This window comes from Amphibalanus amphitrite, unplaced genomic scaffold, assembly GCF_019059575.1.
Source record: "Amphibalanus amphitrite isolate SeventyFive unplaced genomic scaffold, NRLGWU_Aamphi_draft 000884F_arrow, whole genome shotgun sequence".
NCBI lineage: Eukaryota > Metazoa > Arthropoda > Thecostraca > Balanomorpha > Balanidae > Amphibalanus > Amphibalanus amphitrite.
Genome location: NW_024882378.1, coordinates 131,185 through 154,151, shown reverse-complemented (window position 1 = coordinate 154,151; position 22,967 = coordinate 131,185). Strand labels below are relative to the sequence as shown.

At 52.6% G+C, this 22,967-nt stretch overlaps 1 protein-coding gene across 1 annotated transcript in view; it reads right to left on the bottom strand.

The window, feature by feature from the left end:
• Positions 1-711: 711 nt before the first annotated feature.
• The window catches only part of LOC122367637 (zinc finger protein 865-like), a 124,888-nt gene continuing 102,632 nt past the window's right edge, over positions 712-22,967 (bottom strand). The window contains exons 7-16 of the mRNA XM_043340943.1: positions 10,140-10,260; positions 7,061-7,173; positions 6,490-6,650; positions 5,658-5,802; positions 5,357-5,464; positions 4,656-4,820; positions 4,178-4,334; positions 3,631-3,750; positions 1,181-1,332; positions 712-762 (exon numbers count right to left, since the gene is read on the bottom strand). Of these exons, the coding sequence (XP_043196878.1) occupies positions 712-762; positions 1,181-1,332; positions 3,631-3,750; positions 4,178-4,334; positions 4,656-4,820; positions 5,357-5,464; positions 5,658-5,802; positions 6,490-6,650; positions 7,061-7,173; positions 10,140-10,260 (1,293 nt within the window). The remainder of the gene's footprint in view (positions 763-1,180; positions 1,333-3,630; positions 3,751-4,177; positions 4,335-4,655; positions 4,821-5,356; positions 5,465-5,657; positions 5,803-6,489; positions 6,651-7,060; positions 7,174-10,139; positions 10,261-22,967) is intronic.

Genomic DNA, 22,967 nt, shown 5'->3' with positions numbered 1-22,967 from the left:
AACTATACAGGGACAAACAGACCTGCCAATCACTTGCATCTAGCCTGTGAAACCGATTCACGAAGAAACACTCGCAACAAGCAAAATAACAGCTTTTTGGATGTTACGACGTTCATCGCCCGAGGGTATTTTCCCACACCTGCCACCAGGTGGCGTTCATCACTGGGTGACGTCATCACTAACGTCCAATCACCGTTCACGCTTTGCCAGCGTTCGTAAGTGCCAATTCTAAAGCACCGCTCATAGCGTCCAAATATTCGCTCAAAGCGTCCAAAGGAGATCTGACCACATATGTCATGACTGTGCGATTGTTCTTTCTATCACCAAAGCTGCTTACAGTTCGAAGCGTATCTCTCGCAGTTGTCTAAATCTTGACCATCCACCACCGCGTGCCTCTTGTCTACACAATTGTTTATCGATATGTGACGTCACGTCACATTTTATCGTCTCACTTCACTTTCATCTCTTCTCACTATGGCAAAAGTTTGCCGTTTTTCCTATCTGGTGATTCTATCACTCAGCAATTATTCACAAACATCATCGAGCATTCCACGGTATCTTCAAGCGTTTGTCATCCCTTGCGCGCGTGGCTCATTTTGATTGGTTGTTGGCTAGTAGACGGCGACGCCGATTGGCTGACTCCCTGATGCCGGAGATTGCGATTGGCTGGTTTCCCTGAGCGCGCTATGTGATTGGCTGTGCCGTGCCACGTCATTGAGGTCCGGTGACCCCCGAGGGGTCGCTGCTGTCCACGCCGTGCGCCTGCGAAAATATGGACTGGTATGAGGATGCTTGATGAAGATACTTGACATGACATGAGACATGCATGACAGGGCTGTACCCTCAGCATTTTGAGAAGAGGCCTTTTTACATATTATCTGCTTTCATGTCGTCTTTGATTTTATTTGCTTAAATAGTGTCATTGCTCAGTGAAAACTAGGTTAGCAATTTTACATACCAAACGGGCATATAAAATGAATAGCCCACCGCCCACGTGTTACATTCTATACCTAATTTATGATTGAATTTGCACAGCATACATATTACATACATCATGCACCATCATACACCATCTCCATACATCATCAATCAACAATTAAATGTGAATCAAATGAGGCCGCTGAACCATCAGGTCGCCCCTTGGCATTGGGTGTAGCACAGACCGCCTGACGCCACCGACCTCGGCTGCGGTGCTGCCGTCTGGCGGTGACCCGGCGAACTCATCACCCGGCTGAGGACTGCTCCCCTGACTGTGGGTCACCATGTGCTTGGAGAGGTAGTCACCGCGAGCGAACCGCCGGAAACAGACGTTACACTCGTAAGGCTTCTCGCCTGTGAAAACAGCAGGCAGAACGAGGCTCGGTAACATCATCAGAGGTATGATGGGCTTTAACATCGTACTCAGAGTGATAACAGATAAGAGGGTGGAAGGATCTGTTCCTGTAGGAACGGAGACAGGGCCTTCTGGCGTTTGTTATTGATACACAGTGCCTAACAGTAGAAAAACATAGTCGTAAAGGCATTGGAAATTGAAGTCAGATAGCATACTGTTCATTGGCCTATCAAATGCCAGAAGAGGTTTGGATTTAGTAATTTTTATTTTGTTGTCGTTGGTCCCTCACCCGTATGTACGCGCAGGTGCCTGTTGAGATCGGATTTCCCAACGAACTTCTTATCACACATCCCGCATTCGTATGGTTTTTCCCCTGCGATAACACAATAGATGTATCTAAGCCATATGTTACACTTTGTTGCTTTCACACACACTGGCGGATCCAGGCTTGCGTTTTGGGGGGGGGGGCAACTCATGCGGAGCCAAACCTAGGGTACCCCCAAATCCTGTTTTCTCATCGGATTTAGGCCACTTATTTTTCGTCACAGCTCTGACACTATTAATTTTTTTAACTAAAAAGAAAAATATATAAATGGTAGTCCACCCGACCCATGCCTTTATATTACTTTGTGAACACTTACCATTGCTTTTGTCGACCAGTTAACCCGCTTCGAGTCAGTTCTTGGGTCCCTTTGCGGGCCGGGAGGTGGTAAAACACCCCCAGTCTAACTCGGCTCCTGGGCCACGCACATGACCCCCCTTGGTGCCCGGGGGCACCACCGGCCAAGCAGGGGCACCACCGGCCTAGCAGGAGCACCACCAGCCCGCCAGGGGCACCACAGGCCTAGCAAGGGCACCAAGGGCCTGTGACGGGTCCCACAGGCTTGTCAGGGACACCCCAGGTCTGTCAGGGACACCAGAGACCTGCCAGGGGCACCACCGGCCTCGCAGGGGCACCATGGGCCTGTTAGGGGCACCAGAGGCCTAGCAGGGGTACCACAGGCCTTACAGGGGCACCACCGGCCTTGCAGGGGCACCAGAGGCCTAGCAGGGGCACCACAGTCCTGTCAGGGCCCAGGGGCACCAGGGGCCTAGCAGGGGCACCACAGGCCTGCCAGGGGCATCACCGGTCTAGCCTTTACAAATCAATATATTATGTATCAGTGGCAGATCCAAGGGGGGCCACATGGGTCATGACCCCCCTTGGTGCCCGGGTGGTGCCTGTCAGGGGCACCACCGGCCTAGCAGGGGCACCACCAGCCCGCCAGGGGCACCACAGGCCTAGCAAGGGCACCACGGGCCTGTGAGGGGCCCACAGGCTTGTCAGGGGCACCCCAGGTCTGTCAGGGACACCACAGACCTGCCAGGGGCACCACCGGCCTCGCAGAGGCACCATGGTCCTGCCAGGGGCCCTGCCGGCCTCACAGGCATCACGGCATCACGCAGGGGCACCTTGGGCCTGTCGGGGACATCACGGGCCTGTTGGGGGCGCTTTAGGCTTGTCAGGGGCACCGCAGTCCTGTCAGGTCCCAGGGGCATCAGCAGCCTAGCAGGGGCACCCTAGGCCCGCCAGAGCCACCACAGGCCTGCCAGGGTCCAGGGGCACCACAGGCCTAGCAAGGGCACCATGGACCTGTCAGGGGCACCTCAGGCTCCCGTGCCCCCCCCCCCCCCCCTGGATCGGCCAGTGATGCCACACCACGCGAAACACCGCCAACTACCAGCTGCCGCGCCATAAACACGTGCCAACAACAGTCTTTTTTTAAGGTCGACTCCTCTCGCGCAACTTTTGACTGACCCTCACTGCTACCATATTGCTTCCATATTATGCTGTGGAAAGCTTTACTTCACCAAGTGGCTAAAAACCTCCATCAAGGTATATTTTCTTAGCATTTTTTTCGGACGTTTTGGGGGGGGGGCAAACCGGCCACTTTAGGCCTTTGGGGGGGGGGGGCATGGCCCCCGTGCCCCCCCCCCTGGATCCGCCAGTGTTCACACATGTACTTACAGGGAAGAGGCAAATTTCACAAAATATTTTTTCTTTTCTTACTTTTGACGTCCCTACCGGAAATTTAACCCGAATGAAGCAATCAGTGATATAAACGTTTGTGAGCTAAAGAGGAACGCACGCATGCTTACATATTTCCCAAGGAAATTTCTAAATAACACGTTGCGCTAAGACAGTATTGTTTTATCAGCAGCCTTTTAATTTTTAGGTGAGTTGTAAAGACGTTACGTGAATCTTACCTAGCGTTTTACGCGCAATAAAAGCACAAATTTACTGGCCGCTTTCTCACCTGTGTGAGTTCGTATGTGTAGTTTGAGATTCTCCTTTCCCTTGAAGCCCTTCAGACAGTAGGGACAGATCCAGCTCTTTTCACCGCCCTGAGACGCGTCTAAAGTCTGCGAGTCAGTACCTAGAATGGGCGAAAAGGCGGTTATGGTAGAATATAAATTTGAGTAAAGTAACGCGGAAGAACTTCACCATGAGGGACCAACGATATTTGCTGATTCCAATACCCTATTACGCCAAAGCTCATTGTCTTACGTGTATCACAGCACCTGCTATACATTCAACGCCTGGTATACAGGCAAGATGATCGGGTACGAACTACATCTTCTTCAGCAAATCCGCAATCACCTGCCGTCCACACCTTTGTCTCTCCCAAGCACTACCTCTACGACCCGTCTCATCAGTCTGCTTACTCACCCCGGGAACCCTTCCCCCTCCACCCGCCCATCCTGGCAACCCTTCTCCTCAGCCTACCCACCCTTGCGACCCCCCGCCTCCCCTTCCTCCCCGCCTACCCGCTATCCTTACAACCCTCCCCCTCCCATACCCACCCTGCATTGCGGCGGCGTGCTCCAGACCCTCCGGGTCCGTCGGAGCGCCCTGGGGCTCGTGGGACCCTCCCGCAGGCGGCGTGTCCGGCCTCTCCGTCTTGATGGCGGTGATGGTGATGCTGTTGGACTCCTCCTTCACTTCCTTCAGCGACAGACCCTGAGGGAGAGGGAATGCGTGGGACGGTTAAGGATGTGGGGCTAATGTGAAGGCAATTATTTTTTAAAATAAAGATTGATGTAATTATGAAATTAAAACAATTTTTTGCGCATCGTGATGCCTTGACCACAATATTTTCTTGTCATCTACCCCATACACCTCGCTGTTACTTGCTTAAGATAGAGAAAGGTTTAAAGAAAGATTTCGAATCAAACATAAATATAATCGCAAGTTCGTCGAGTTCGTCTTCACCTTTAGGCTCGTCGCACTAAGGATTCAATTTTGCCTTATGTATTCCATGGCCACACACCGACCCGTTACCTTATTGTCGCTGATAAGCTGTCTGGGTACCGCTAGCACCGGGGGTGGCGGTGGCGGTGGCGGGGGTGCCGGTGGCGGGGGTACCGGGGCCGCCTGGTGGGCCCGGTAGGTGGCGTCCATGGTCTCTGGCGTCAGACAGGACGCCGCTGGACCGGGTATCTGCAGCTGACAGAGAATAGACGTCAGATGGCGAGGGGTACAGGTCACGGGGGGGGGGGGATAACCGGGCAGAGCTGTACCGGGCACCTCTAGCTGATAGAGAATAGACGTCAGATAGGCGAGGGGTATAGGTCACGGGGCTGGACCGGGCAATTGTAGCTGAGAGGGATCACAGGTCGGTGGTCAGATATGAGAGAGGGACAGGTCGCAAGACGCCGCCACTATACTGGGTACCTGCAGCTGACAGGTCAGAGGAGGGAGGTCAAAGTTCAGAGAGGTACAGGTCAAAGGAAGGCTCGGGATAGCAAGTCGATATGCTACACGGACATGAAAGGGCAACGACATCACATATATGATCATAATACGACACAATGAGAACAGAGGCATCTCATTCTCATGAACCTTGCACTGTTATTCTTTTTTATACTAAATTTAAGAGTTTGTCAGGCATATCATCTGCGATTTTCCTCCACCATCAGGAATCGTTCATCAGTGATACGGCTGCACAAGTTCTGGGTGATTTCGCCGCATTTACCACTCACCTGAGGTACCGTGGGCGGAGGTGGCGCCATCCCAACGCTAGTTCGCGGGAACTCCGCCATGCCACCGGTGGCGCTGTCGTCGCTAGTGTTCAGAATACGGTCTATGGCCTGTTGGGCAAAAATGGGCGACCTCATGAAATATACGCCGTATAGCTCCCAATGCTTTTAGTTTAAAATGACAGCCAGATTCTTCTCGAAGTTGTCCCATGGCAGCATAAATGCATGGTATAGTGGCAACAAGTGGCCCATGTTCGTTCAATCTCTCTCATTTGTGAGATTATGAACAAATAAAATAACTCACACTATGATTGGCTCGGTGTTTGTGGAAGCTCTTGAGGTACTTGAAGAACTGTCCGCAGACCTCGCAGCGGTAGGGCTTCTCCTGGGGCAGTCGGGCCGTGTGGTTCATGTCGATATGACGCTGGTAGGCCGACTGGTACTTGTACCTGAAAACGGGGACGAGGGGTTAGGTAGAGGGAAATGTAGAGGTGTCATATAATTCATAGTCATAGTCGTAAGCTCAACTCATGGTCATAAGGAGCTCAAGCGGGATGGATTGCATACAGGGTAGCTGATCTTTTTCGCATGGCTAGCGAATTTCGTGTGCGACTTTTTTGGCCCAGCCGTAACCGCACCCGGCCATTTCTCCGTTGGCATGAGTGGTATCCAAGCTGTTTCACTGTATAGTCCTGTCTCGACTGATCTCTGTCTTTGCACTGGAGACATTTTAGACAATATGATCACATCTGTCCACACTGGAGACACTTTGACTGACCTCTGTCCGCACTGGAGACACTGACTGACCTCTGCCCGCACTGGAGACACTGACTGACCTCTGCCCGCACTGGAGACACTGACTGACCTCTGCCCGCACTGGAGACACGACTGACCTCTGTCCACACTGGAGACACTGACTGACCTCTGTCCACACTGGAAACACTTCGACTGACCTTTATCCGCACTGGAGACACTGGCTGACCTCTGTCCGCACTGGAGACACTTCAACTGACCTTTATCCGCACTGGAGACACTGACTGACCTCTGTCCACACTGGAGACACACTGACCTCTGTCTACACTGGAGACACTTTGACTGACCTAGGAGCTGTCCACACTGGAGACACTTTGACTGACCTCTGTCCGCACTGGAGACACTTGTAGGGCTTCTCCTCCTCATGGATCCGCAGGTGCTGCTCCAGGGTGGGCAGATCGGGCATGATCATGGCGCAGACGTTACAGCTCAGACCGGACATGGTCGTCTTGGCCAGCTGTGGGGTGTTGCTGATGACGTCCACCTGATGACGGGATGACGACCGGGGAGGGGGGGAGGGTGTGTGTGTTATGTAGGTTATCCTGACTGGGAGGGAATCAGGTGGTTGGGGAATTCTTCGTTCTCCCAATTTATTTGAAAAAAAGATCCACGCAAGTATCAGTGTTTTGCATGGAAGCTGGCAGATTTCAGCAAAATGCGTCGTGGCGTGTGAGCTGGTTAAAACCTCCTGGGGCACAGGACCCGTCCTCATGTCATGTTTTGAGCCATAGCGAGGATGGTGAAGTGCTTAGATACACCTGCATGTTCAGGTGCCGACTTATTCAGACCCATGGTGAAGTCACTGAATGACTTGGAGCTCATTGATGACAAGGCGATGTTTCTTATGCTGCGGGGGTTCACTCTCAAACGAGTTTCTCAAAAGTAAGAACTCACCCCCGGCGCCGGCATGGTGAGCCCCATGCTGAGGTTGTTCAGCATGGGCATCATATACTCCTGGAGCATCTGCATCTGCTGCTGCATGGCGTCCCGCTGGGACGGCGTCATCGCTGCCGGCAGACGGGGGAGCAGCGTCATGGCCTGAGGTCATGGGGTTTGGCCACTGAGGTCATGGTCATGATCTGAGGTCATGGGGTTGGGGTTTGGTTTGGTGCTGAAGTAAGGGTGACTCGTAATATAAAGAAAATTTGCAAATGCAGGCATGGCAGCTGAAAATGGTGGGTAGCTACATCGATATAAAAATATTTTGCACATTAATAGGAGCACAAAAAGTGTGCATATCTGATAACTCATATGCATTGACTTCAGGGTCGACAGAGGTCTCAGGTTTGACACATTGACTTATTTATTATTTATTTATTATTTATTTGACATCGTAGGCTCATTCCACAAAAATGGCTATTCCTGAACCAGGGTCGCAATATAAAATGATGGGTGTCGTGGGAAAAACATACGCACGCACGCACACAGACAGACATTCATTCGCAGTCACTCTCTCACAAACGTGTCGTCATGAAGTATTGCTAACGGTCGGCCGCCTGTTGTCGCAATAAGTGCCGGCGCAACTCTGCCTTGAACGCGCGCAGGTTCAGGTCACACATCGCCGGTGGTAGGCTATTAAAAGCTGTCACGGCGGTAAAGAGGAATCGTCTCCTCCCGGACTCCGATTTGATTCTGGGCACATGTAGCATATCTATCTGTCTTGTGGCTCGCTGATGTACGTCACGTCTATGCACTATTCTACTCGCGATTGACTCGGGCTGCGCAGTGACCAGCATACGTTTCAATAGGGTCAGCACATGGTATAAGTACATGTTACGCGCGGACAGCCATCCCAGGTCACGCAGGACGTCACTAACATGATGAAACTTCCGACGCCCCGATATCACACGGGCTGAGAAATTCAGCAGTTTTTGCAGACGTGCGAGCTGAGTGGTATTGCAGGAGCCGTACACACTGATACAATAGCGGATGAGCGAAATGACTAGACTTTGGACTAGGGTGGTGAGCGTCGAATGCGGTAAAATATGTCTAGAGTGACTCAATCCGATTAAAATACCTGTGCAGCGCCGGACGACATCATCGGTATGGGCGGCAAACGACATACATTGGTCAAATACGACACCCAGATTCCGCACCGCGGGAGAGCCGGAGACAGTGGCGCCCATAAAGTTGATGCTGACTGTTGGAAGCTGCCGGAGATTTTGACGAGTGCCGAGAACAATGAGCTGAGTTTTCTGAGCGTTGATTTTCATACCATTTTTGCCAAACCAGTTCGAGAGCAGTGACAAATTTCGTTCCATGGATCCGATCAGGGCGCCAATGTCTCCGGGCCTCCCGCCCACGAGAACCTGAGTGTCGTCCGCGTACTGCACGATGCTCGCGTCATCAACGAATAGCGACATATCATTAGCATAGATGCTGTACAAGAGCGGTCCGAGCGATGTCCCCTGATAGGTGCCGATGGGATTCGGCAGCGCCGCCGACAGAGTTCGAGAGCCAGAGTGGCTCTCAGCTACCACCTGCTGCTGGTGGTCGGCCAAATAACTCTCAAACCAGCGCGTGTCGACATTGTACAGTTCGAGTTTACGTAAAAGTCCGGCGTGCGGTACGACGTCAAAGCATTTGGACAGATCTAAAAGACACAATAGTGTGATTTCCTTACGGTCCATAGCCTCAAACACTCGGTCTGTAACATCTAAAAGTGCGGTGTCGGTAGAATGGTTCGTCCTAAAACCGTGCTGACTAGACGAGAATAAATAATGACAGGTGAAATAGGTAAAAAGCTGCTCGTAAACGACTCGTTCAGTGATTTTGGCGATGGTGGGAAGGATTGATATGGGGCGGAAGTTGGTTACGTCTGTGGATTTGGGTGATTTCTGGATGGGATGGATCAAGGCTAATTTCCATGAGCTAGGGACGCTGTGACTGGTGATGCTGGAGTTGACGATGTGGGTGATGACGGGATAGATGGAGCCAAAACACTGTTTGATAAAACGCATACATAGTCCGTCAGCGCCACACGATGTACTGCTGGCCATCCTACCAACGACACGCGACAGTTGTTCCGGTGTAACGGGTGCCACCTGGAAACGGCCGGTGGAAACGCGCGGCAGCCGCACCGCCAGCTCGGGCCCCGCGGAGTCCACCCGTCGGGCCGTGGCGGTCCCAATACTGGCGAAGTACTGGTTCACTGCGTCCGTGTCTGCGTCCGGTGAAGGTTTGGTCGTCCGCTTCCCCGCGATGACCGGCCGGACACTGCGCCACAAGGAGCTCGGCCCGCTCTCCCGCACGCGCCGGTCGATCTCCTCTCGCGTGTCACGGCGGACGGCCGACCTAACCTGCCGGTTCAGTTCCTTATACAAGGCACGATCTGAGGCACGTAGCGCCGCCCGTCGCCGGGCCATTAGGTCCTTTGTGGCTTCCGTCACTGGGGGCGCCGTCGGGTTACGCACTCGGAACCGTCTGGCCGGGGCCAGACTGTCAATAATGGGCATAGTCACCGCGATAAAATAGTCCCACTGCTCGCCCGGGTCAGCACTGCGGTACACAGGGCTCCAGTCCACAGCCCACAGGCGGCGGCTCGCCTCGGCGGTGTCCAGTTTGCGCCAGCTCCGTCCTGTCAGAGTGCACCGCTCCGGTCGGCGGCCCGGGGTCGGCACCACTGCACGGCACCAGTTGTGAGGACTGTAGTGACAGTGCAGCGTCCCGGCCCGCTCAACACCACGATTCGTTGCGATCACATCGATGGTGGAGCCTGATGACCGGAACGTGGCCCCGTCGATATGCTGGTGCACTGCGTAGGCGGTAAACAGCTTTTCTACAACCTCATCAAACCCTCCAAACCCCTAGCCATAAATAGCCGGTACTATGAGCGGTCATGAACCAAATCGAACCTCTACCCAACCCACACAATAAACCTGGCGCATACAATCTACAGGCCACATGCCTAACCTTCAGGTCACAGGGCACAGAGCAAATCATAACAATGCGTGTGGCTTCATGGTCCACTCACCCATGCCCTGGGGTGTGACGCCGACGGTGCTGAGCGCCGCCTGTAGCTGCGGGTCGTGGCTGGACGCCTCCTCCGACAGCAGCTCCGGCTGGCACAGCTGAGCCGGCGTGTCCACCGACTGCTGCCGAACGGAGGCGGATGTAAAGCGCGGCCGCCGGCGGGATTCGAACCCGCGGCGGGGCGGGTGTGCTTTGTTGTGTGGTTGGATGTGCGGCTTTGAGTGTAATTTGAGTGAAACGATGCCTTGATGTTGTCATAAGATCATTGTTTGTGAGATTTGAAGTTTCAATGCTGGGCAGATAATGTGTTGGGTGTGCTCTTTGACTTACATATTCCTAGATTATCTGAAGATAGGTGTCATTCCGAAGGCGATCTAATAAATTTTCGTTGCTTTAAATTGCATACAACTATTTTCGGGTAAATACGAAGTGTATTTTTACAGTCCGCATGTAGTGAGATCCACACAGATCCCAGATCCTTGTCCTTTGGTTGTTACAAAAGCGTATGAGATCATAGATTTAAGATATATTTTCGTCTGATCACTTGATTAATCATATCGTACGTTTTTAGGAAATGTTAAGATCCACAAGGAGCATAGCTCTAATTCTGAGGCTGATGCCTCAGAATTGCGCTTGTAAGCTGTATGACTATGTTTTGAGATCCTGAAGAGTCATCCCTCTGTATGATAGGTACTTAAAAAGTTAGTTCTGTGGTCAGACACACCGACAACGTTAGAGACTATGAGTTGTAGCAGTCTATTTCTGCACCCCTGTCGCGCCCACTGACCAATGTGACCTTGTGCCCTTGTGTTGCTCCCTCTCTTTCCTTGCACATAAACTTATCCCGCCTCATGTCATGCCCCTCGTCCCTCGATGGCAACTTTTAAAGCTATCATTGGAAGTGCCTGATTATCTTATCGAGTGCGCTCTGATGTATATGTCTATCATTTTGTAATCAGTTTTAATTCGTTCTTAATTTACATTGTATGCTTTTACTTGTCTCTTACTCGTTTATCTTTGTATATTGTAGGTACTGACGCTAAACCGTAAAAGCCACCTTGTGGAAGGTTTAAATACTCTGATACTGATACCTACTGACTGACTGACTTTCTGAAGAACGACTTTCTAAACTAAACTTTTTTTCTGAACTTTCTGTGTTGCGCTCGTCTTTTCCTTCGCTCATTGATGTCAAGTGATTGCCTTTTATGCTGAAATGTCATTGCCATTGACCAAGGTAGGTATGTGCCGACTGTCGAGCTCTATGCGTGGGAATCCTGAAGGCTCAACTACGCTACTTGTTCCCGTCGTCTTGACCAAGTTATACGCATGAACTTGATGTGTTTCGAGTTGATCATTTGTGTTCTGGGTCTACTAGACCCAGCACCTATGCCCGGTGTCGTTCGTCCAAAAGTCCTTGGAGTTGTCCTATTGACCTCTGCTTGTGAGAAGGTCACACACACTTCTACACTGCAATCACGTTATCATACCACGTCTTCATCCTCAAACCAGTCCGTATCCGAGGGAAACTGTTTATTTGAAGCCATTACTGTACTATAGGATAACCGAGGACAGAATCACCAGAGGCAATATAAAACGGCGGCCGCCGCGGACCCACCCGTGCTGCCATCTATTGTCGCGATAGCTGCGCCATCTGCAGCCGCGGCAGCAAAACAGACAGAGGGTGAGTCCGCGCCGGCCGGCACAAGAAGGTACGGACACTGCAGAAAAGCAAGGGTCGCCTCACGGGAAACCCAAAACCGGACCAGCACCGCCGCAACGCCCGCGGTCACGTGATCAGCAAAGACATGTGACCGGCAGGCGGCGCTGCTGCACTGGTTACTATGGTAACGGAACCAGCCGCGTCCACGCACGAGAAGATCGCACGAGCGCTGGCCAATCCCCGTTATCAGGCATGTAGCTAGTGGATATAGAGGTCTAACCCAGGGCGCCCTGCGCCTGGTAATTTTGACGCGAGAAATTTTGATAAAATATGTTTCGTAGTTATACTTGAGCTGTTGAGCGATGTTTTCGATGAAGTGTATGCCAGAAATTCAGCGGAAATTGGCTCTAAATTTTGCAGAGATGTGTAATGTGCACGTGGGTTCTTGACGCGGCGAACCCCCGTCTGCCAGCCCTGGATTTGACCTCTGGTTGTTGGGTGGTGGCACCGCCGGGTGTCAGTCGAGCACACGCACAGCACGGGACCTCAACACCATCCCTCCCCTGCTGACCGTCACCCGGGGGTTCCACACAGCCCGTCCTAATATGGCCGCGCTGCGACACTAGCGACCCTAGCGGGACGCCGGCGAATCAGCGCGGCGCATAAACTATTGCTGACAGGACAAACAGTGGCTATGGTAGATTACAAAATAGTCCACAGACGGGTCGTTTCAACAAAACACCAGCACCAGACTATTTTTCGTGGCCAGACAGCGAAACGGTCTGCTGGCTCCGACCGTTGACGGCGCATCGCCAGCCGGGCAGTTCTAGATCGCTACGACCCTATTGTACCACGGACACTGCCAACATACGGAGCTATTGAATGCAGTTAATTACTATGGCTTAAACTAGCGTGGATGAGACACTGGACTCCCACACAGGAGAGTTTGCGACGGACGACACCTGGCGACAATGCGGCGAACCGAACCGCCACCTAGCGGGGAGAGTTTCGTTGAACAGGAGAAGCACCGGGCCGCGCGCGGCGGCCGGCTCGGCCCCAGAGGCGACCCCACCAATCAGGCGCGCCCGCTTGCGTGACGTCATAAGAGCCGGACCAATGGTGGCGGAGAGAACCGGGCGCCCGCTGCAGTCCTCCGTCAGCGCCGGCCAATTGGAAGCGCGCGTTGCGGCTGTTAGCCAATCAGCGTCGGCCATCGCCGTGACGTCACGCGGCGCCCGGGACATGCAGTGAGCTTAACCTATTGTTTACGTGTTTTTGCGATCGGATGATCTCTATGGAGCGACCTCTAGCATTAACATAACAAGTCGACCGGGTGCGGCAGCGCCCGGAGGCACAAGTTCCGCCGGCCGCCAACGGATGGCGCCACTGTGGCCGCCGGGCGCGCCGCCCCGCGGCCGAAGCGGAAAATATCACAGTTATCGCGCGTCGTTGGGCGGCGCCGCTGACGCCACCTAGCGGCGTGCGGCCGTCGGCACGCGCCTCGCGCTCTCACTCTCTCTCGCTCTCTCACTCGCTACAATAGTCGCCGACCCGCGCTGGCTCGCGCCGTCCGCTGGGCAGCGCGCGCCCCGCTCGCGCTTCCTCGCTCGCGCTTGCCGCTCCTTCCGGTATCACAAAACGTCCCTGAACTTGCGCCTCCTGCCGGCTGCGCGGCGCGGAGCGGCAAATCGTGCTGTAGGCCGGGTCTGGACTGGACTGAACCGGATTGATCTGAATTGAACTGGACTGGAGCGGTTGAACTGGATGGTGGCTGGGTGGCGGTGGCTGCTGAACGCGCAGAGTGAAAAAGAACAGAGACAGCCGCCGTGCGCAAGCGGCCGGCCGGGCTGGGATGGGTAGCTGCTGTTACCGGAAATAGCTGATTCTAACCGGAAATGGCTGGTTCTAACCGGATATGAGCGGACCGCGGCACTGCGCGCTGGCCTGGAGGATGGGGGCTACCTGGGGTATGGCGCTGCTAGTGACATCTATCGGATGGGCGGGCGGGTGGGTGGTTACTGCGGTCACCGCTTGGCGGCGCTCCGGGGCAAGTGGCGAAGCAAAGAGCTGCCAAACTACACTGAACTGCTCTGGGTACCGGACTGCGCGGGGTTGAGCTGAACTGGACTGCTGTGGACTGGACTGCGCGCGGGTTTGAGCGGAGCTGAAATGGACTGATCCGGATGGGTTGAGCTGATCTGGGTGAACTGGCTGGGCGGGCGGCAGACTGTCGGACGGAGCCAGGGCCGAGCTGGGCTCCGAGCTGTGGACTTGTGGCGGGGATGGATGGACTGAAGAACCTCACTGCTGCTGCTGACACTCTGCCCCGCACCGACCGCACGAGCGTTCCTGGTGTCGAGAGGACTGGCCCCCAGACAGTGACCTGGTAGCCTTGTCGGAGTGCTCGTGCATTTTTATGCTCAGAAATCTTCAACATAGTTAGATTTTGCGACCGGGAGTAAACAAAACAAGTGCATTAAAGGGACACTCCCACCTTAACATTAGTTTTGAGTTGAGATTGCCAAATTGGTGGCCATGGCCTGCAAATACCGGTTTGGGCACTCACAACATCGAAAAATGCTTTAATTCGAAGATATGGAATTTCAAACTTGCAGTTTTCGGATTCTAAGGGGCTAATGCATTGGAATGCCCCCTTAGAATTTGTGACGTCAGCGGAGATCTAACGATTTTTAAATCTTAGACTAAAACCATCGTTAACACGTGGTGGTATACGCTGCTTTGCGCGCAACGTCTGCCGCACTTTAAGGCTGCCAAATTATTGCTTCCAAATAAAGTCGCTAGTAACAGGAGAGATCCCAAAAAGTAAACAAAAGTAAAAGCCTAATATCTTGAAAACCAGTGAATATTTTTCGGTGAAATTTGGTAGATATTCGTTTTCGCTGTTTCTGAACCAAGGGACATCACTTTAATGTCAATTCATTAACTTTTTTGAAGGTGGGAGGGTCCCTTTAATCATCATCAAGACTGAATTCCTGCACTCCCACAAAATGGGACTTTGAGTGACCACCAATTACAGTTTTTTTTTCAACCAATGACGTAGGAACAGTATAAGACCAGTGACGTCACGGTCGGTCCGGGGCAGAGTGTTCCTTGGGTTTCCTGCGATACGTACTGCCAACATGCTTAATCAATCGCTTACGAGCCTTTCCACGTCCTCGGAGAGCCACCGCTAGAATTTCGGGGCACTCCGAGGCGTAACAATACATAGCGAACACACCAAGAACTCTCCTTAAAAATCACATTTTACCACAGGTACAAATTCCCTCCAAGGTACTTCGCGGGACAATATAAAAAGAGGCGCGATTCGGTGCCATGACCCCCGCAGAAAAAGTGACGGCGAACGAGCATCGGAAGAAGGCGGATTTGGGATAATCCAAGGGAGCGACAATATAATAATGCCGACTAATGAACAACATCAAACGGTATTTGAACAATAAACATCGTAAATGCGTCAGTGTAAACTTACTATTTACAAGTGGATTTTGAGAGAACAAACGAACTTGGTATGAGCTGAATACGCAGGAACCGGAACACCTGCAACTAGGTGTAATTTCAAAGCCTGCAAGCAAGGACTCTAAAATGTCAAGGGATGCCAGGTCCACACATTAATTCGAAAATAAAAAAGAATGAACCGGTGAGGCTCAGACTATACTGGTGAGGAAAGCCAATAATTCGAACGAACAAAGGATGCAAATGTAATTACTTGCCTTGGAGTCATGCTGCACTCAGCAAACGCACATTATCTGGCCCAGAATCTGATAAAACGTCTTATGGAGCTATTTCGTAGCAGCCAATCATCGCCCAAAGCGATTCCTTCTTTCACAGTATCTGAACATCACAATCCGTTCCCATGGCAAACCGACTAGCAGTTCCAAACCTAACGCCCTCTATCGCCGCTACGCTAAGGCGCAAGTGCAGCATGTCACCACCAGATGGCCGCCGCCGTTCCGAGGGAAGACGCCGAGAAGCCGGCGCTCAGGGACCGTCGGCCAGCCTCGCACGAAGCTGCTCTGGCGAGAACGAAACAGGTGAAGAAATAATTCACAGCCAAACGTTAAATCGAGTCCATCAGCCGCACTCTCGTGTTTGCCGCTGGTCACCGCACCTCTGCCATCTAACGCAGCGTTGTGCAACTGGCGGCCGGTCTTGACACGACAGAAGAGTGCTCTGATTTAGGCCCGCGCAACCAACAGCCGATTTTGGAGCCCTGAGGGAGAAGACAGCGGGCCATTTCCGACTCTTTCCACAGCCGGTGTAGAACGCACGTGCGCGCTATGGAGACGGGCCTTGCAGTCAAAGCGAAATGAAGCCAACGAAAGCGCTAAAATCACCACGAAAGACTACTCTCGAATCACATAATTGTCAGGAAAGAAACGAAAGCCAAGAAAACTCCGTCAATACGACAGAGAGAAACGAAAGAGCGAATTTCTTTCCCATGTAGCCACCTCGCTTTTCATCCACACATGGGTATTAGCGCTCGTGTCCCCGTGGCGCGCCTGCTGCCAGCTATTGTTAACCTTGCGAACCACCGGTCACCCTCGTGTACGCCGAGGTACCCTGATTCTTTTCTAACACTCAAACACGCACTAGTTTAGCACGTTACACTAAGAAAACAAAAACAAGAAAGACTAAAGGCTTGCCCTCCATCACCGCCATCCTGGAAGCAGCTGCACTGGCGCCCCTGGCGGCGACTCTCCGAAGCTCCGCCGGCGGGCCCACTCACTAGGGGGCAGTGCAAGTCTCATATCACATTCTTCGGCGGTCGGCGTCGCCCGATTTGCGTCTTCAGCGGCATTTCTGCGCTTTTCTGCGGACCAAAGCGGACGCCGACCGCCACCGCCAACTTCAGCCACGTCCGGCGTTGTCACGCCGCTTCTTTCACTGCGCCTGCGCAGCTCCCTCATCAGCTATGGGCAGTGGCGCCATCTCGGGCAGCGTTGTACCCGGCAGCGGCATCTCGGGCGGCTCGGGCGCCGCCGGCGACGGGAACGGTCCGACCATGTCGAACCGCCTGCCACCCTCCTGCCGATGGATCTTGGTGTGCGTTTTCAGTATCGACGAGCGCGCAAACGTCTTGCCGCACGTGCGACACTCGAACGGACGCTCGCCAGTGTGGATTCGCGAGTGGTCTTTGAGATGGTGACGGAACTTGAAGCCCTTTTTGCACCATTCGCAGAGGAACGGCCGGTCACCCTGGTGTACGGGCATGTGATCCATGAGCGCTGCGATCGAGTCGAACATCCTCGTGCAGTACTTGCACGTGACTGGATTGCCGTCCTCGGTGGGTGTCGGTGTCGAGGGCGCCGACCGCTCGCCGGACGGACTGGCCGCCGGCGGAGAGGTGCCCGGCGTGCCGTCCACCGTGCTCAGGTCGAGCGGTGAGCGGCTGTCGAGCAGGCCGGCCGCCGCGCTGGCCGCCGGGGGAGTCAGGTGTCGGCGCAGACCGGGCAGCAGACCGGGCAGCAGACCCCGGCCGTTGCCCAGACCGCCCAGCGGCGGCAGGAACGGGCTGAGGTCGTGCTGCGGTCGCAGCAGGTGCAGCGGCAGCCGCAGTGGCGGCTCGCGCCGGTCACTTAGCAGCGGCGGACGCTCCCACGGCAGCCGCTCGGGCAGCTCGAGGCGCGGCTCAAGGCGCGGCTCGAGCCGCTCGCCGAGCCGCTGCGGCTCGAGTCGCGGTTCGAGCCGCTCGCCGGCGGCCATTCGGAGCGGCTCGAGGCGCTGCTCGAGACGCTCGCCGGGCCGGTGATCGTGCGGGGGCCAACTGTGCGAGTGGACCGGCTCGTCGGGTCTAGAGTGGGGCGGCGCGCGGCCCGGCGGCTCGCGCACCACCGTCTGACGCTCTGCGGCCACGTGCGCGGCGGCCCGGTGTGCGCGCAGCTGGTGCTGCGAGCCAAAGCTGAGGCCACACTCTGGACACAGGTAGGTGGTAGCACCTGATGCCATGCCCTGGAACGGACGAGAGTGAGAGTCAGCACCGGCGGCTGCCACCCATCCGAGAGAGAGAGAGAGAGAGAGAGAGAGAGAGAGAGAGATAGAGAGACTACGGAGGAGACTACGGACTGTGCGCAGACACGCACAAAGAGAGACTACGGATAGACTACACAAGGACAGAGACTGGAGGACTGTGAGAGACCGAGGACCGCGCACAGACATCATAGGTGGAGAAGGAATTCAAAGGTGCAGATATTGGTGGGATACACAAAGACCACAAGAGACTACAGATACAGAAAGGCAGGTAACCAAACAGAACTACGAAAACTATAACTACAAATAGACCATGAAACCAAGTGAGAATCGAACAGAGAATGATATAACGGAAAAGGATGTTGGAATAAAAACGGCGCGGAAGTGCCGAATATCAAGTGTTTCAAAAGAAGGGATTAACGGAATTTTCAACAGGATCAATGGATGGAACATCAATGGAGGCTCTCGCAAAGTACACTCAACACTCCACATAATACGGGGCTTAACATGGTCATTAAAATAGCGTGGATTAGTCGGAGATTAATGGAAGAAAGATGTCGCCCCGAAAACCGACCCTGGCGATACGAAACTTGAGAAGCTAAGGAATATATCAAGTTATGTCAATGACTACGATATGGATGTGGTTTTCCATGGACAAGTGTTCGACATGTTCAGTATTTAAGAATGAGCGATTGGAAAACCAGGTGAGTGGTTACATTATAATTTTAACGGATGTATCAGCATAGGAATCACATAACGTGTTACGCGTTCGTCCACACTCAGCTCCATGCTTTTGATGCAGCAATCTTAAAGACGTAAGGTGGCTCCTAGAGAAATTTCGGTTTCGTTTCGTCACTTTTCATCACACCGTTCGTCTCTTTGGCAGTGTGAAAAAACGGTGAGAAATTATGCGTAATGGGGGACTCTAAAAATCTGACTCCGTGGAGTAATTTTGTTGCCTCGTTTTCTCATCTGGCAGTACCGGCCTTCCGATGTTGGAATTTGGAAAGCAATGTGGGACGAGTTGCTGAATGAATGACACACCATTGGTGGAATTGGAATCGAATCGACGAATTGGCGTGGTCTTGCCCAGCTATGTGAGCACAATAAACTTAAGCTTCTAAATTTTGCCGACTGCGAAAACTTTCGATCGGACGGTAAATGCAAGGAACACATTCGGCTCCTCCGCCTGGGATGGTTAATCGTCAATTCAAAATTCCAGCTTGAGAAGGAAGACTCGATAGCCACTGGCAATTCCGCATCCCACGCAACAAAGTTTCGGTTTGCAAAGTTTGTTGCGCATTGTTCTCAATGGGGCAGCAAAACAAACAGTAGTTGCTATTTTAGGATCCAGTCATGTGGTATCCAGCAACATAGGTGCCCAGTCTCGGCCGAACTTTGCCGTGCTCCTCGCCCTCTCCTAGCCGGGGTCGTTCCCTACAGCGCACGCCGCTCGATGCTGCCCCCCCCCCCCTGCCCCGCATGGGACGGGGGGTGGGGGCTGCGCGCCACCACAATCAATAAGGGTGATAAATCAGCCGGCTACAGCAGTTCCACTCGTCTGCGTACAGATGGCAGCACCGGCGACGCAGCCGCCGTCAGAAGTTTTCGTGACGCAGCGGCGGCAAAGGGCGGTGACGTGGCGTGGCCCAGCCAAAGCGCTTTCAAAGCAGAGACTGATGATGCAGTGTAAGTTGAAAAAGGCAGCGCATGAAAAATGTCTGGGTAATCTGGTTACTTTGAAACTTGAGAAATTGATACGGCCGAAATTTGATCACGATTAATTTTTGAGAACAAGAACTATCCTTTATTTGCAAGCATTAAGTTGAAAGGGAGAAGTATGACAATTTTCCGAAAATCAATGGAGCTTGTCAGGTTTCAGGGTCTGGATAGACGGAGGACTTTCATTCGCCGAGCCAGATTCGAAAAGGCAGGAGTCTGACCATCACTGAGAGGAATATGGACGCACAGTGTTAGAGCTCCATTAAAACCACCGCACACCCATAGACAGAGAACAGAGACAGAGACAGAGACAGAGACAGAGACAGAGACAGAGACAGAGAAGAGACGGATGATAAGCGGTCGTTGAAAAGCGAAGGGGGCGGGGGTCAGCTAGAGCTCGTGAAGCCCCAGGGCATGGCTGGCAGTCAGGGTACCCTCTACCTGGTCCTGAAACAGAGTGGGCACAGCGGCACGGCACGGGCACGGGCACGGCACGGGCACGGCACGGCGCAGTACGGTACGGCGCGCGATCCGACGCAGGCGAGCGCAGGCGAGCAGAAGTGTAAACGGTGGCCCAAAATGGAAATGTGGTGGCGTGTTGGGTTATGTGGTAGGTGTACAGTGTTAGCAGTGGCATTGTTTTGCTGAAAGAAAAGTGGAATAGCGAAGGCAGAAACAAGCAGACTTGCGCGGATTGGAGTATTAGGTACCCGTGTGCGTCTGACGACAATATGTTAATGTTGCACTTACATGTAATTGATTTCATCGTCTTTATTCATGCGTAGGTATAGCAATGTTTCTCAAGTAGACACCGACGATTTTACTTCATTCGAAAATAGAATAATGATAACACAAATCCTAAACTAACGTCTCTATCCCCAGGGCATTCCATTTTCACCATTCACATAAATATAAACTGAAAATATATTGTGTGTATTTTTTGAATATATTGGAATCATATTATATGAATAGCTATATAAATGGCTATAAATGCATTAGGTACCTAGCCTTTCCACCATTACCCCCAGTCAATGATAATGCACCTGCCATCGAACTCTGTCGCTCCCGAAGCCTCTGTCTGTTACAGTAATCCACAATACCGGATAGCGACGGCAGACCTTTTGACCGGGTCAGGGTGCTATTATTAACCCCCTGCTGCCAGGTCATTGTCATTCAGCAGCTAGCCGGATAAGACGGAACAAGGATAAGGTTATGCTAGTTGTTTGTTTCATTTCAGTGGGAACATTCTGTTTTCCTTTGTTTTCCATGAGTGCTATTCTAGGGTAGTCGAAATTGCTTTAGCTAGTTGAAAGATCAAATATATCCATGTGACCAGAAGTCATAAAGAGATTGTTCTGTTAGGTTGTTTCTCGGCTAGCTTGAATAATCGGCGACAATATGCAAGAAGTCACTGTGAGATGATGTTTTTCGTACTCCAGCGTAGATGGGTAGCCATACGGCTTCCACGGTTGACAATGATGACATTAGTCATCTTTTGCAAACTTGTTAAAGAATTGGGCTGTACGGGGATTCGAACCCCGGGCCTTTGGATTAGCGCTCCAATGCTCTACCTCGGACCTATACAGACCAAGTGCTTAACGAGCTTTCTGCCAAGTTTTATGCGGATCATTCTTAGGTGTTGTTTTTATTTACGAGTTTGCTAAAGATGACTGATGTCATCACTGTCAACCGTGGAAGCCGTATGGCTACCCATCTACGCTGGAGTACGAAAAACATCATCTCACGCTCTCAGTCCCAGCGGATAAAAACAACACCTAAGAAAGAAGTCACTGTTATTTCGCGAGCTTCTGTATTTTACGCTGAAGTGTGTGTACGGCTCTCGCGAGATTAAACGGTAGGTTTTGCACTTTTACATTTCCGGTTATATCTCAGAAACTAATCGATCTACGATGAAGCCATTTTACACGATCATGGCCGGCTTGTGAACCAACAAGTCGATCGCATCTTCAACACTCAAAAGCTTAAGACAACGAAGATATATCCTGAAGTACACTAAATTTTCTAGGTGCAAAACCTACCGCTAAAACCCGCGAGACCTGTACCTACCGCACGTAAGGTTGCCCTTCATTACCTCACGACTAGCGGACCGCATCGACCGTTACCCCTGACATGGTGTGGTGCAGTTATAGACGTCGACCCCGGCGGTAGTATAATTTAGCAGACACCCGCGATCACAACTGCCCTGTACATCGCGCCCGATGGCACATTACACAACAAGCATTGCCCATCGAGAACAAATAAACTCCAGCACCAATGTGCTGATGACAGTTATGACAATTGCCAGGAGCCCTCAACGTCGAGTTGTGGTTTGAAAACCAATGAACGGTGGGTGATTTCTACACAATGGCTCGCCTCGAATAGGAGTTTGCTTGCGTTTGCAGAGTTAAAAATAACTCTGTAACCAATGGCATGCGATCAGCACCCTGCAGGTGCCTCGGGCCGGCAGACGCCAGGTCAGGTCTGTGGGCTACACGTGTCCGCTGGCTAGTTCAGCAAGGTCAGGGGAAGGTCACTACTGGGGAGTATTGTATGTACGAGACGACCGGCGCAACTGGAGCTGCTAAGATGACGCAGCGCTCCAAGGTTATCACCCTCAGCGGAAACATAACCCCCGTGGCGACAACGCCACCGAAGGTTTGTTTATCAAGTGGAGAAAAGTACCATCAAGGGTTATGCCTGCATCGCGTCCGGAGACATGTTGCGATGCACTTAGCTGGCTGAATGTCCGGTCAGCCTGGTTTTCAGAATACTCCACCCATTTCCAGGGGTCGACGCCTGCCCTGACCGAGCCAGTGTTGTCACAACAGACGTCGTGGTCGTGGCCTTTTCACGTCGCGCGGCCGCCACTTGACAGCAGTTCGATGTCGCCACAGCAGAGAAGAATGTCGTGAATCGACCAAGACTTGGCCACTGTTTGCCAAGGTGCTCTGTTTTTGTGATATAAACAGGTGCAAACTGATGTGTGCCTTCTCAGTTCAGGTCAAAGTGCACACACTATGATGGGGGACCCGGTGTGCGGCCATCGCGGCACAAGGGTTACGCCCCTGGTCTAGGGAACACATGACGCTGCTGGAGGTCCACCAACCTTGTGGTTTTCATCACCCCCTATTTTATAGACTTCAATGGGGGGGGGGGTGGCACCAGAGTGAAGGATCTACCTGAACACTCAAGCGTAGAGGACTCTGCTATAGGCATGATGTTCTGCAGGGATGTCCTATGCTAAAGAACTTCTCTTGGCGATCACCATCGCCCTGAGGTCAACGATAGATATGATGAAGTTGCCAAAATGCCTTTTGTTCTGAACGCTGGAACGACGTCAACAGCAGAGATGTGTAACGGTGCTTCCCATTTCATAGAGCTGAAGTATTTCCTATGGGACACTAACGTGTCACATGTATTGCATAGGCAAGCGGCAATAGTTGGGCTATAGACACCCGGTGG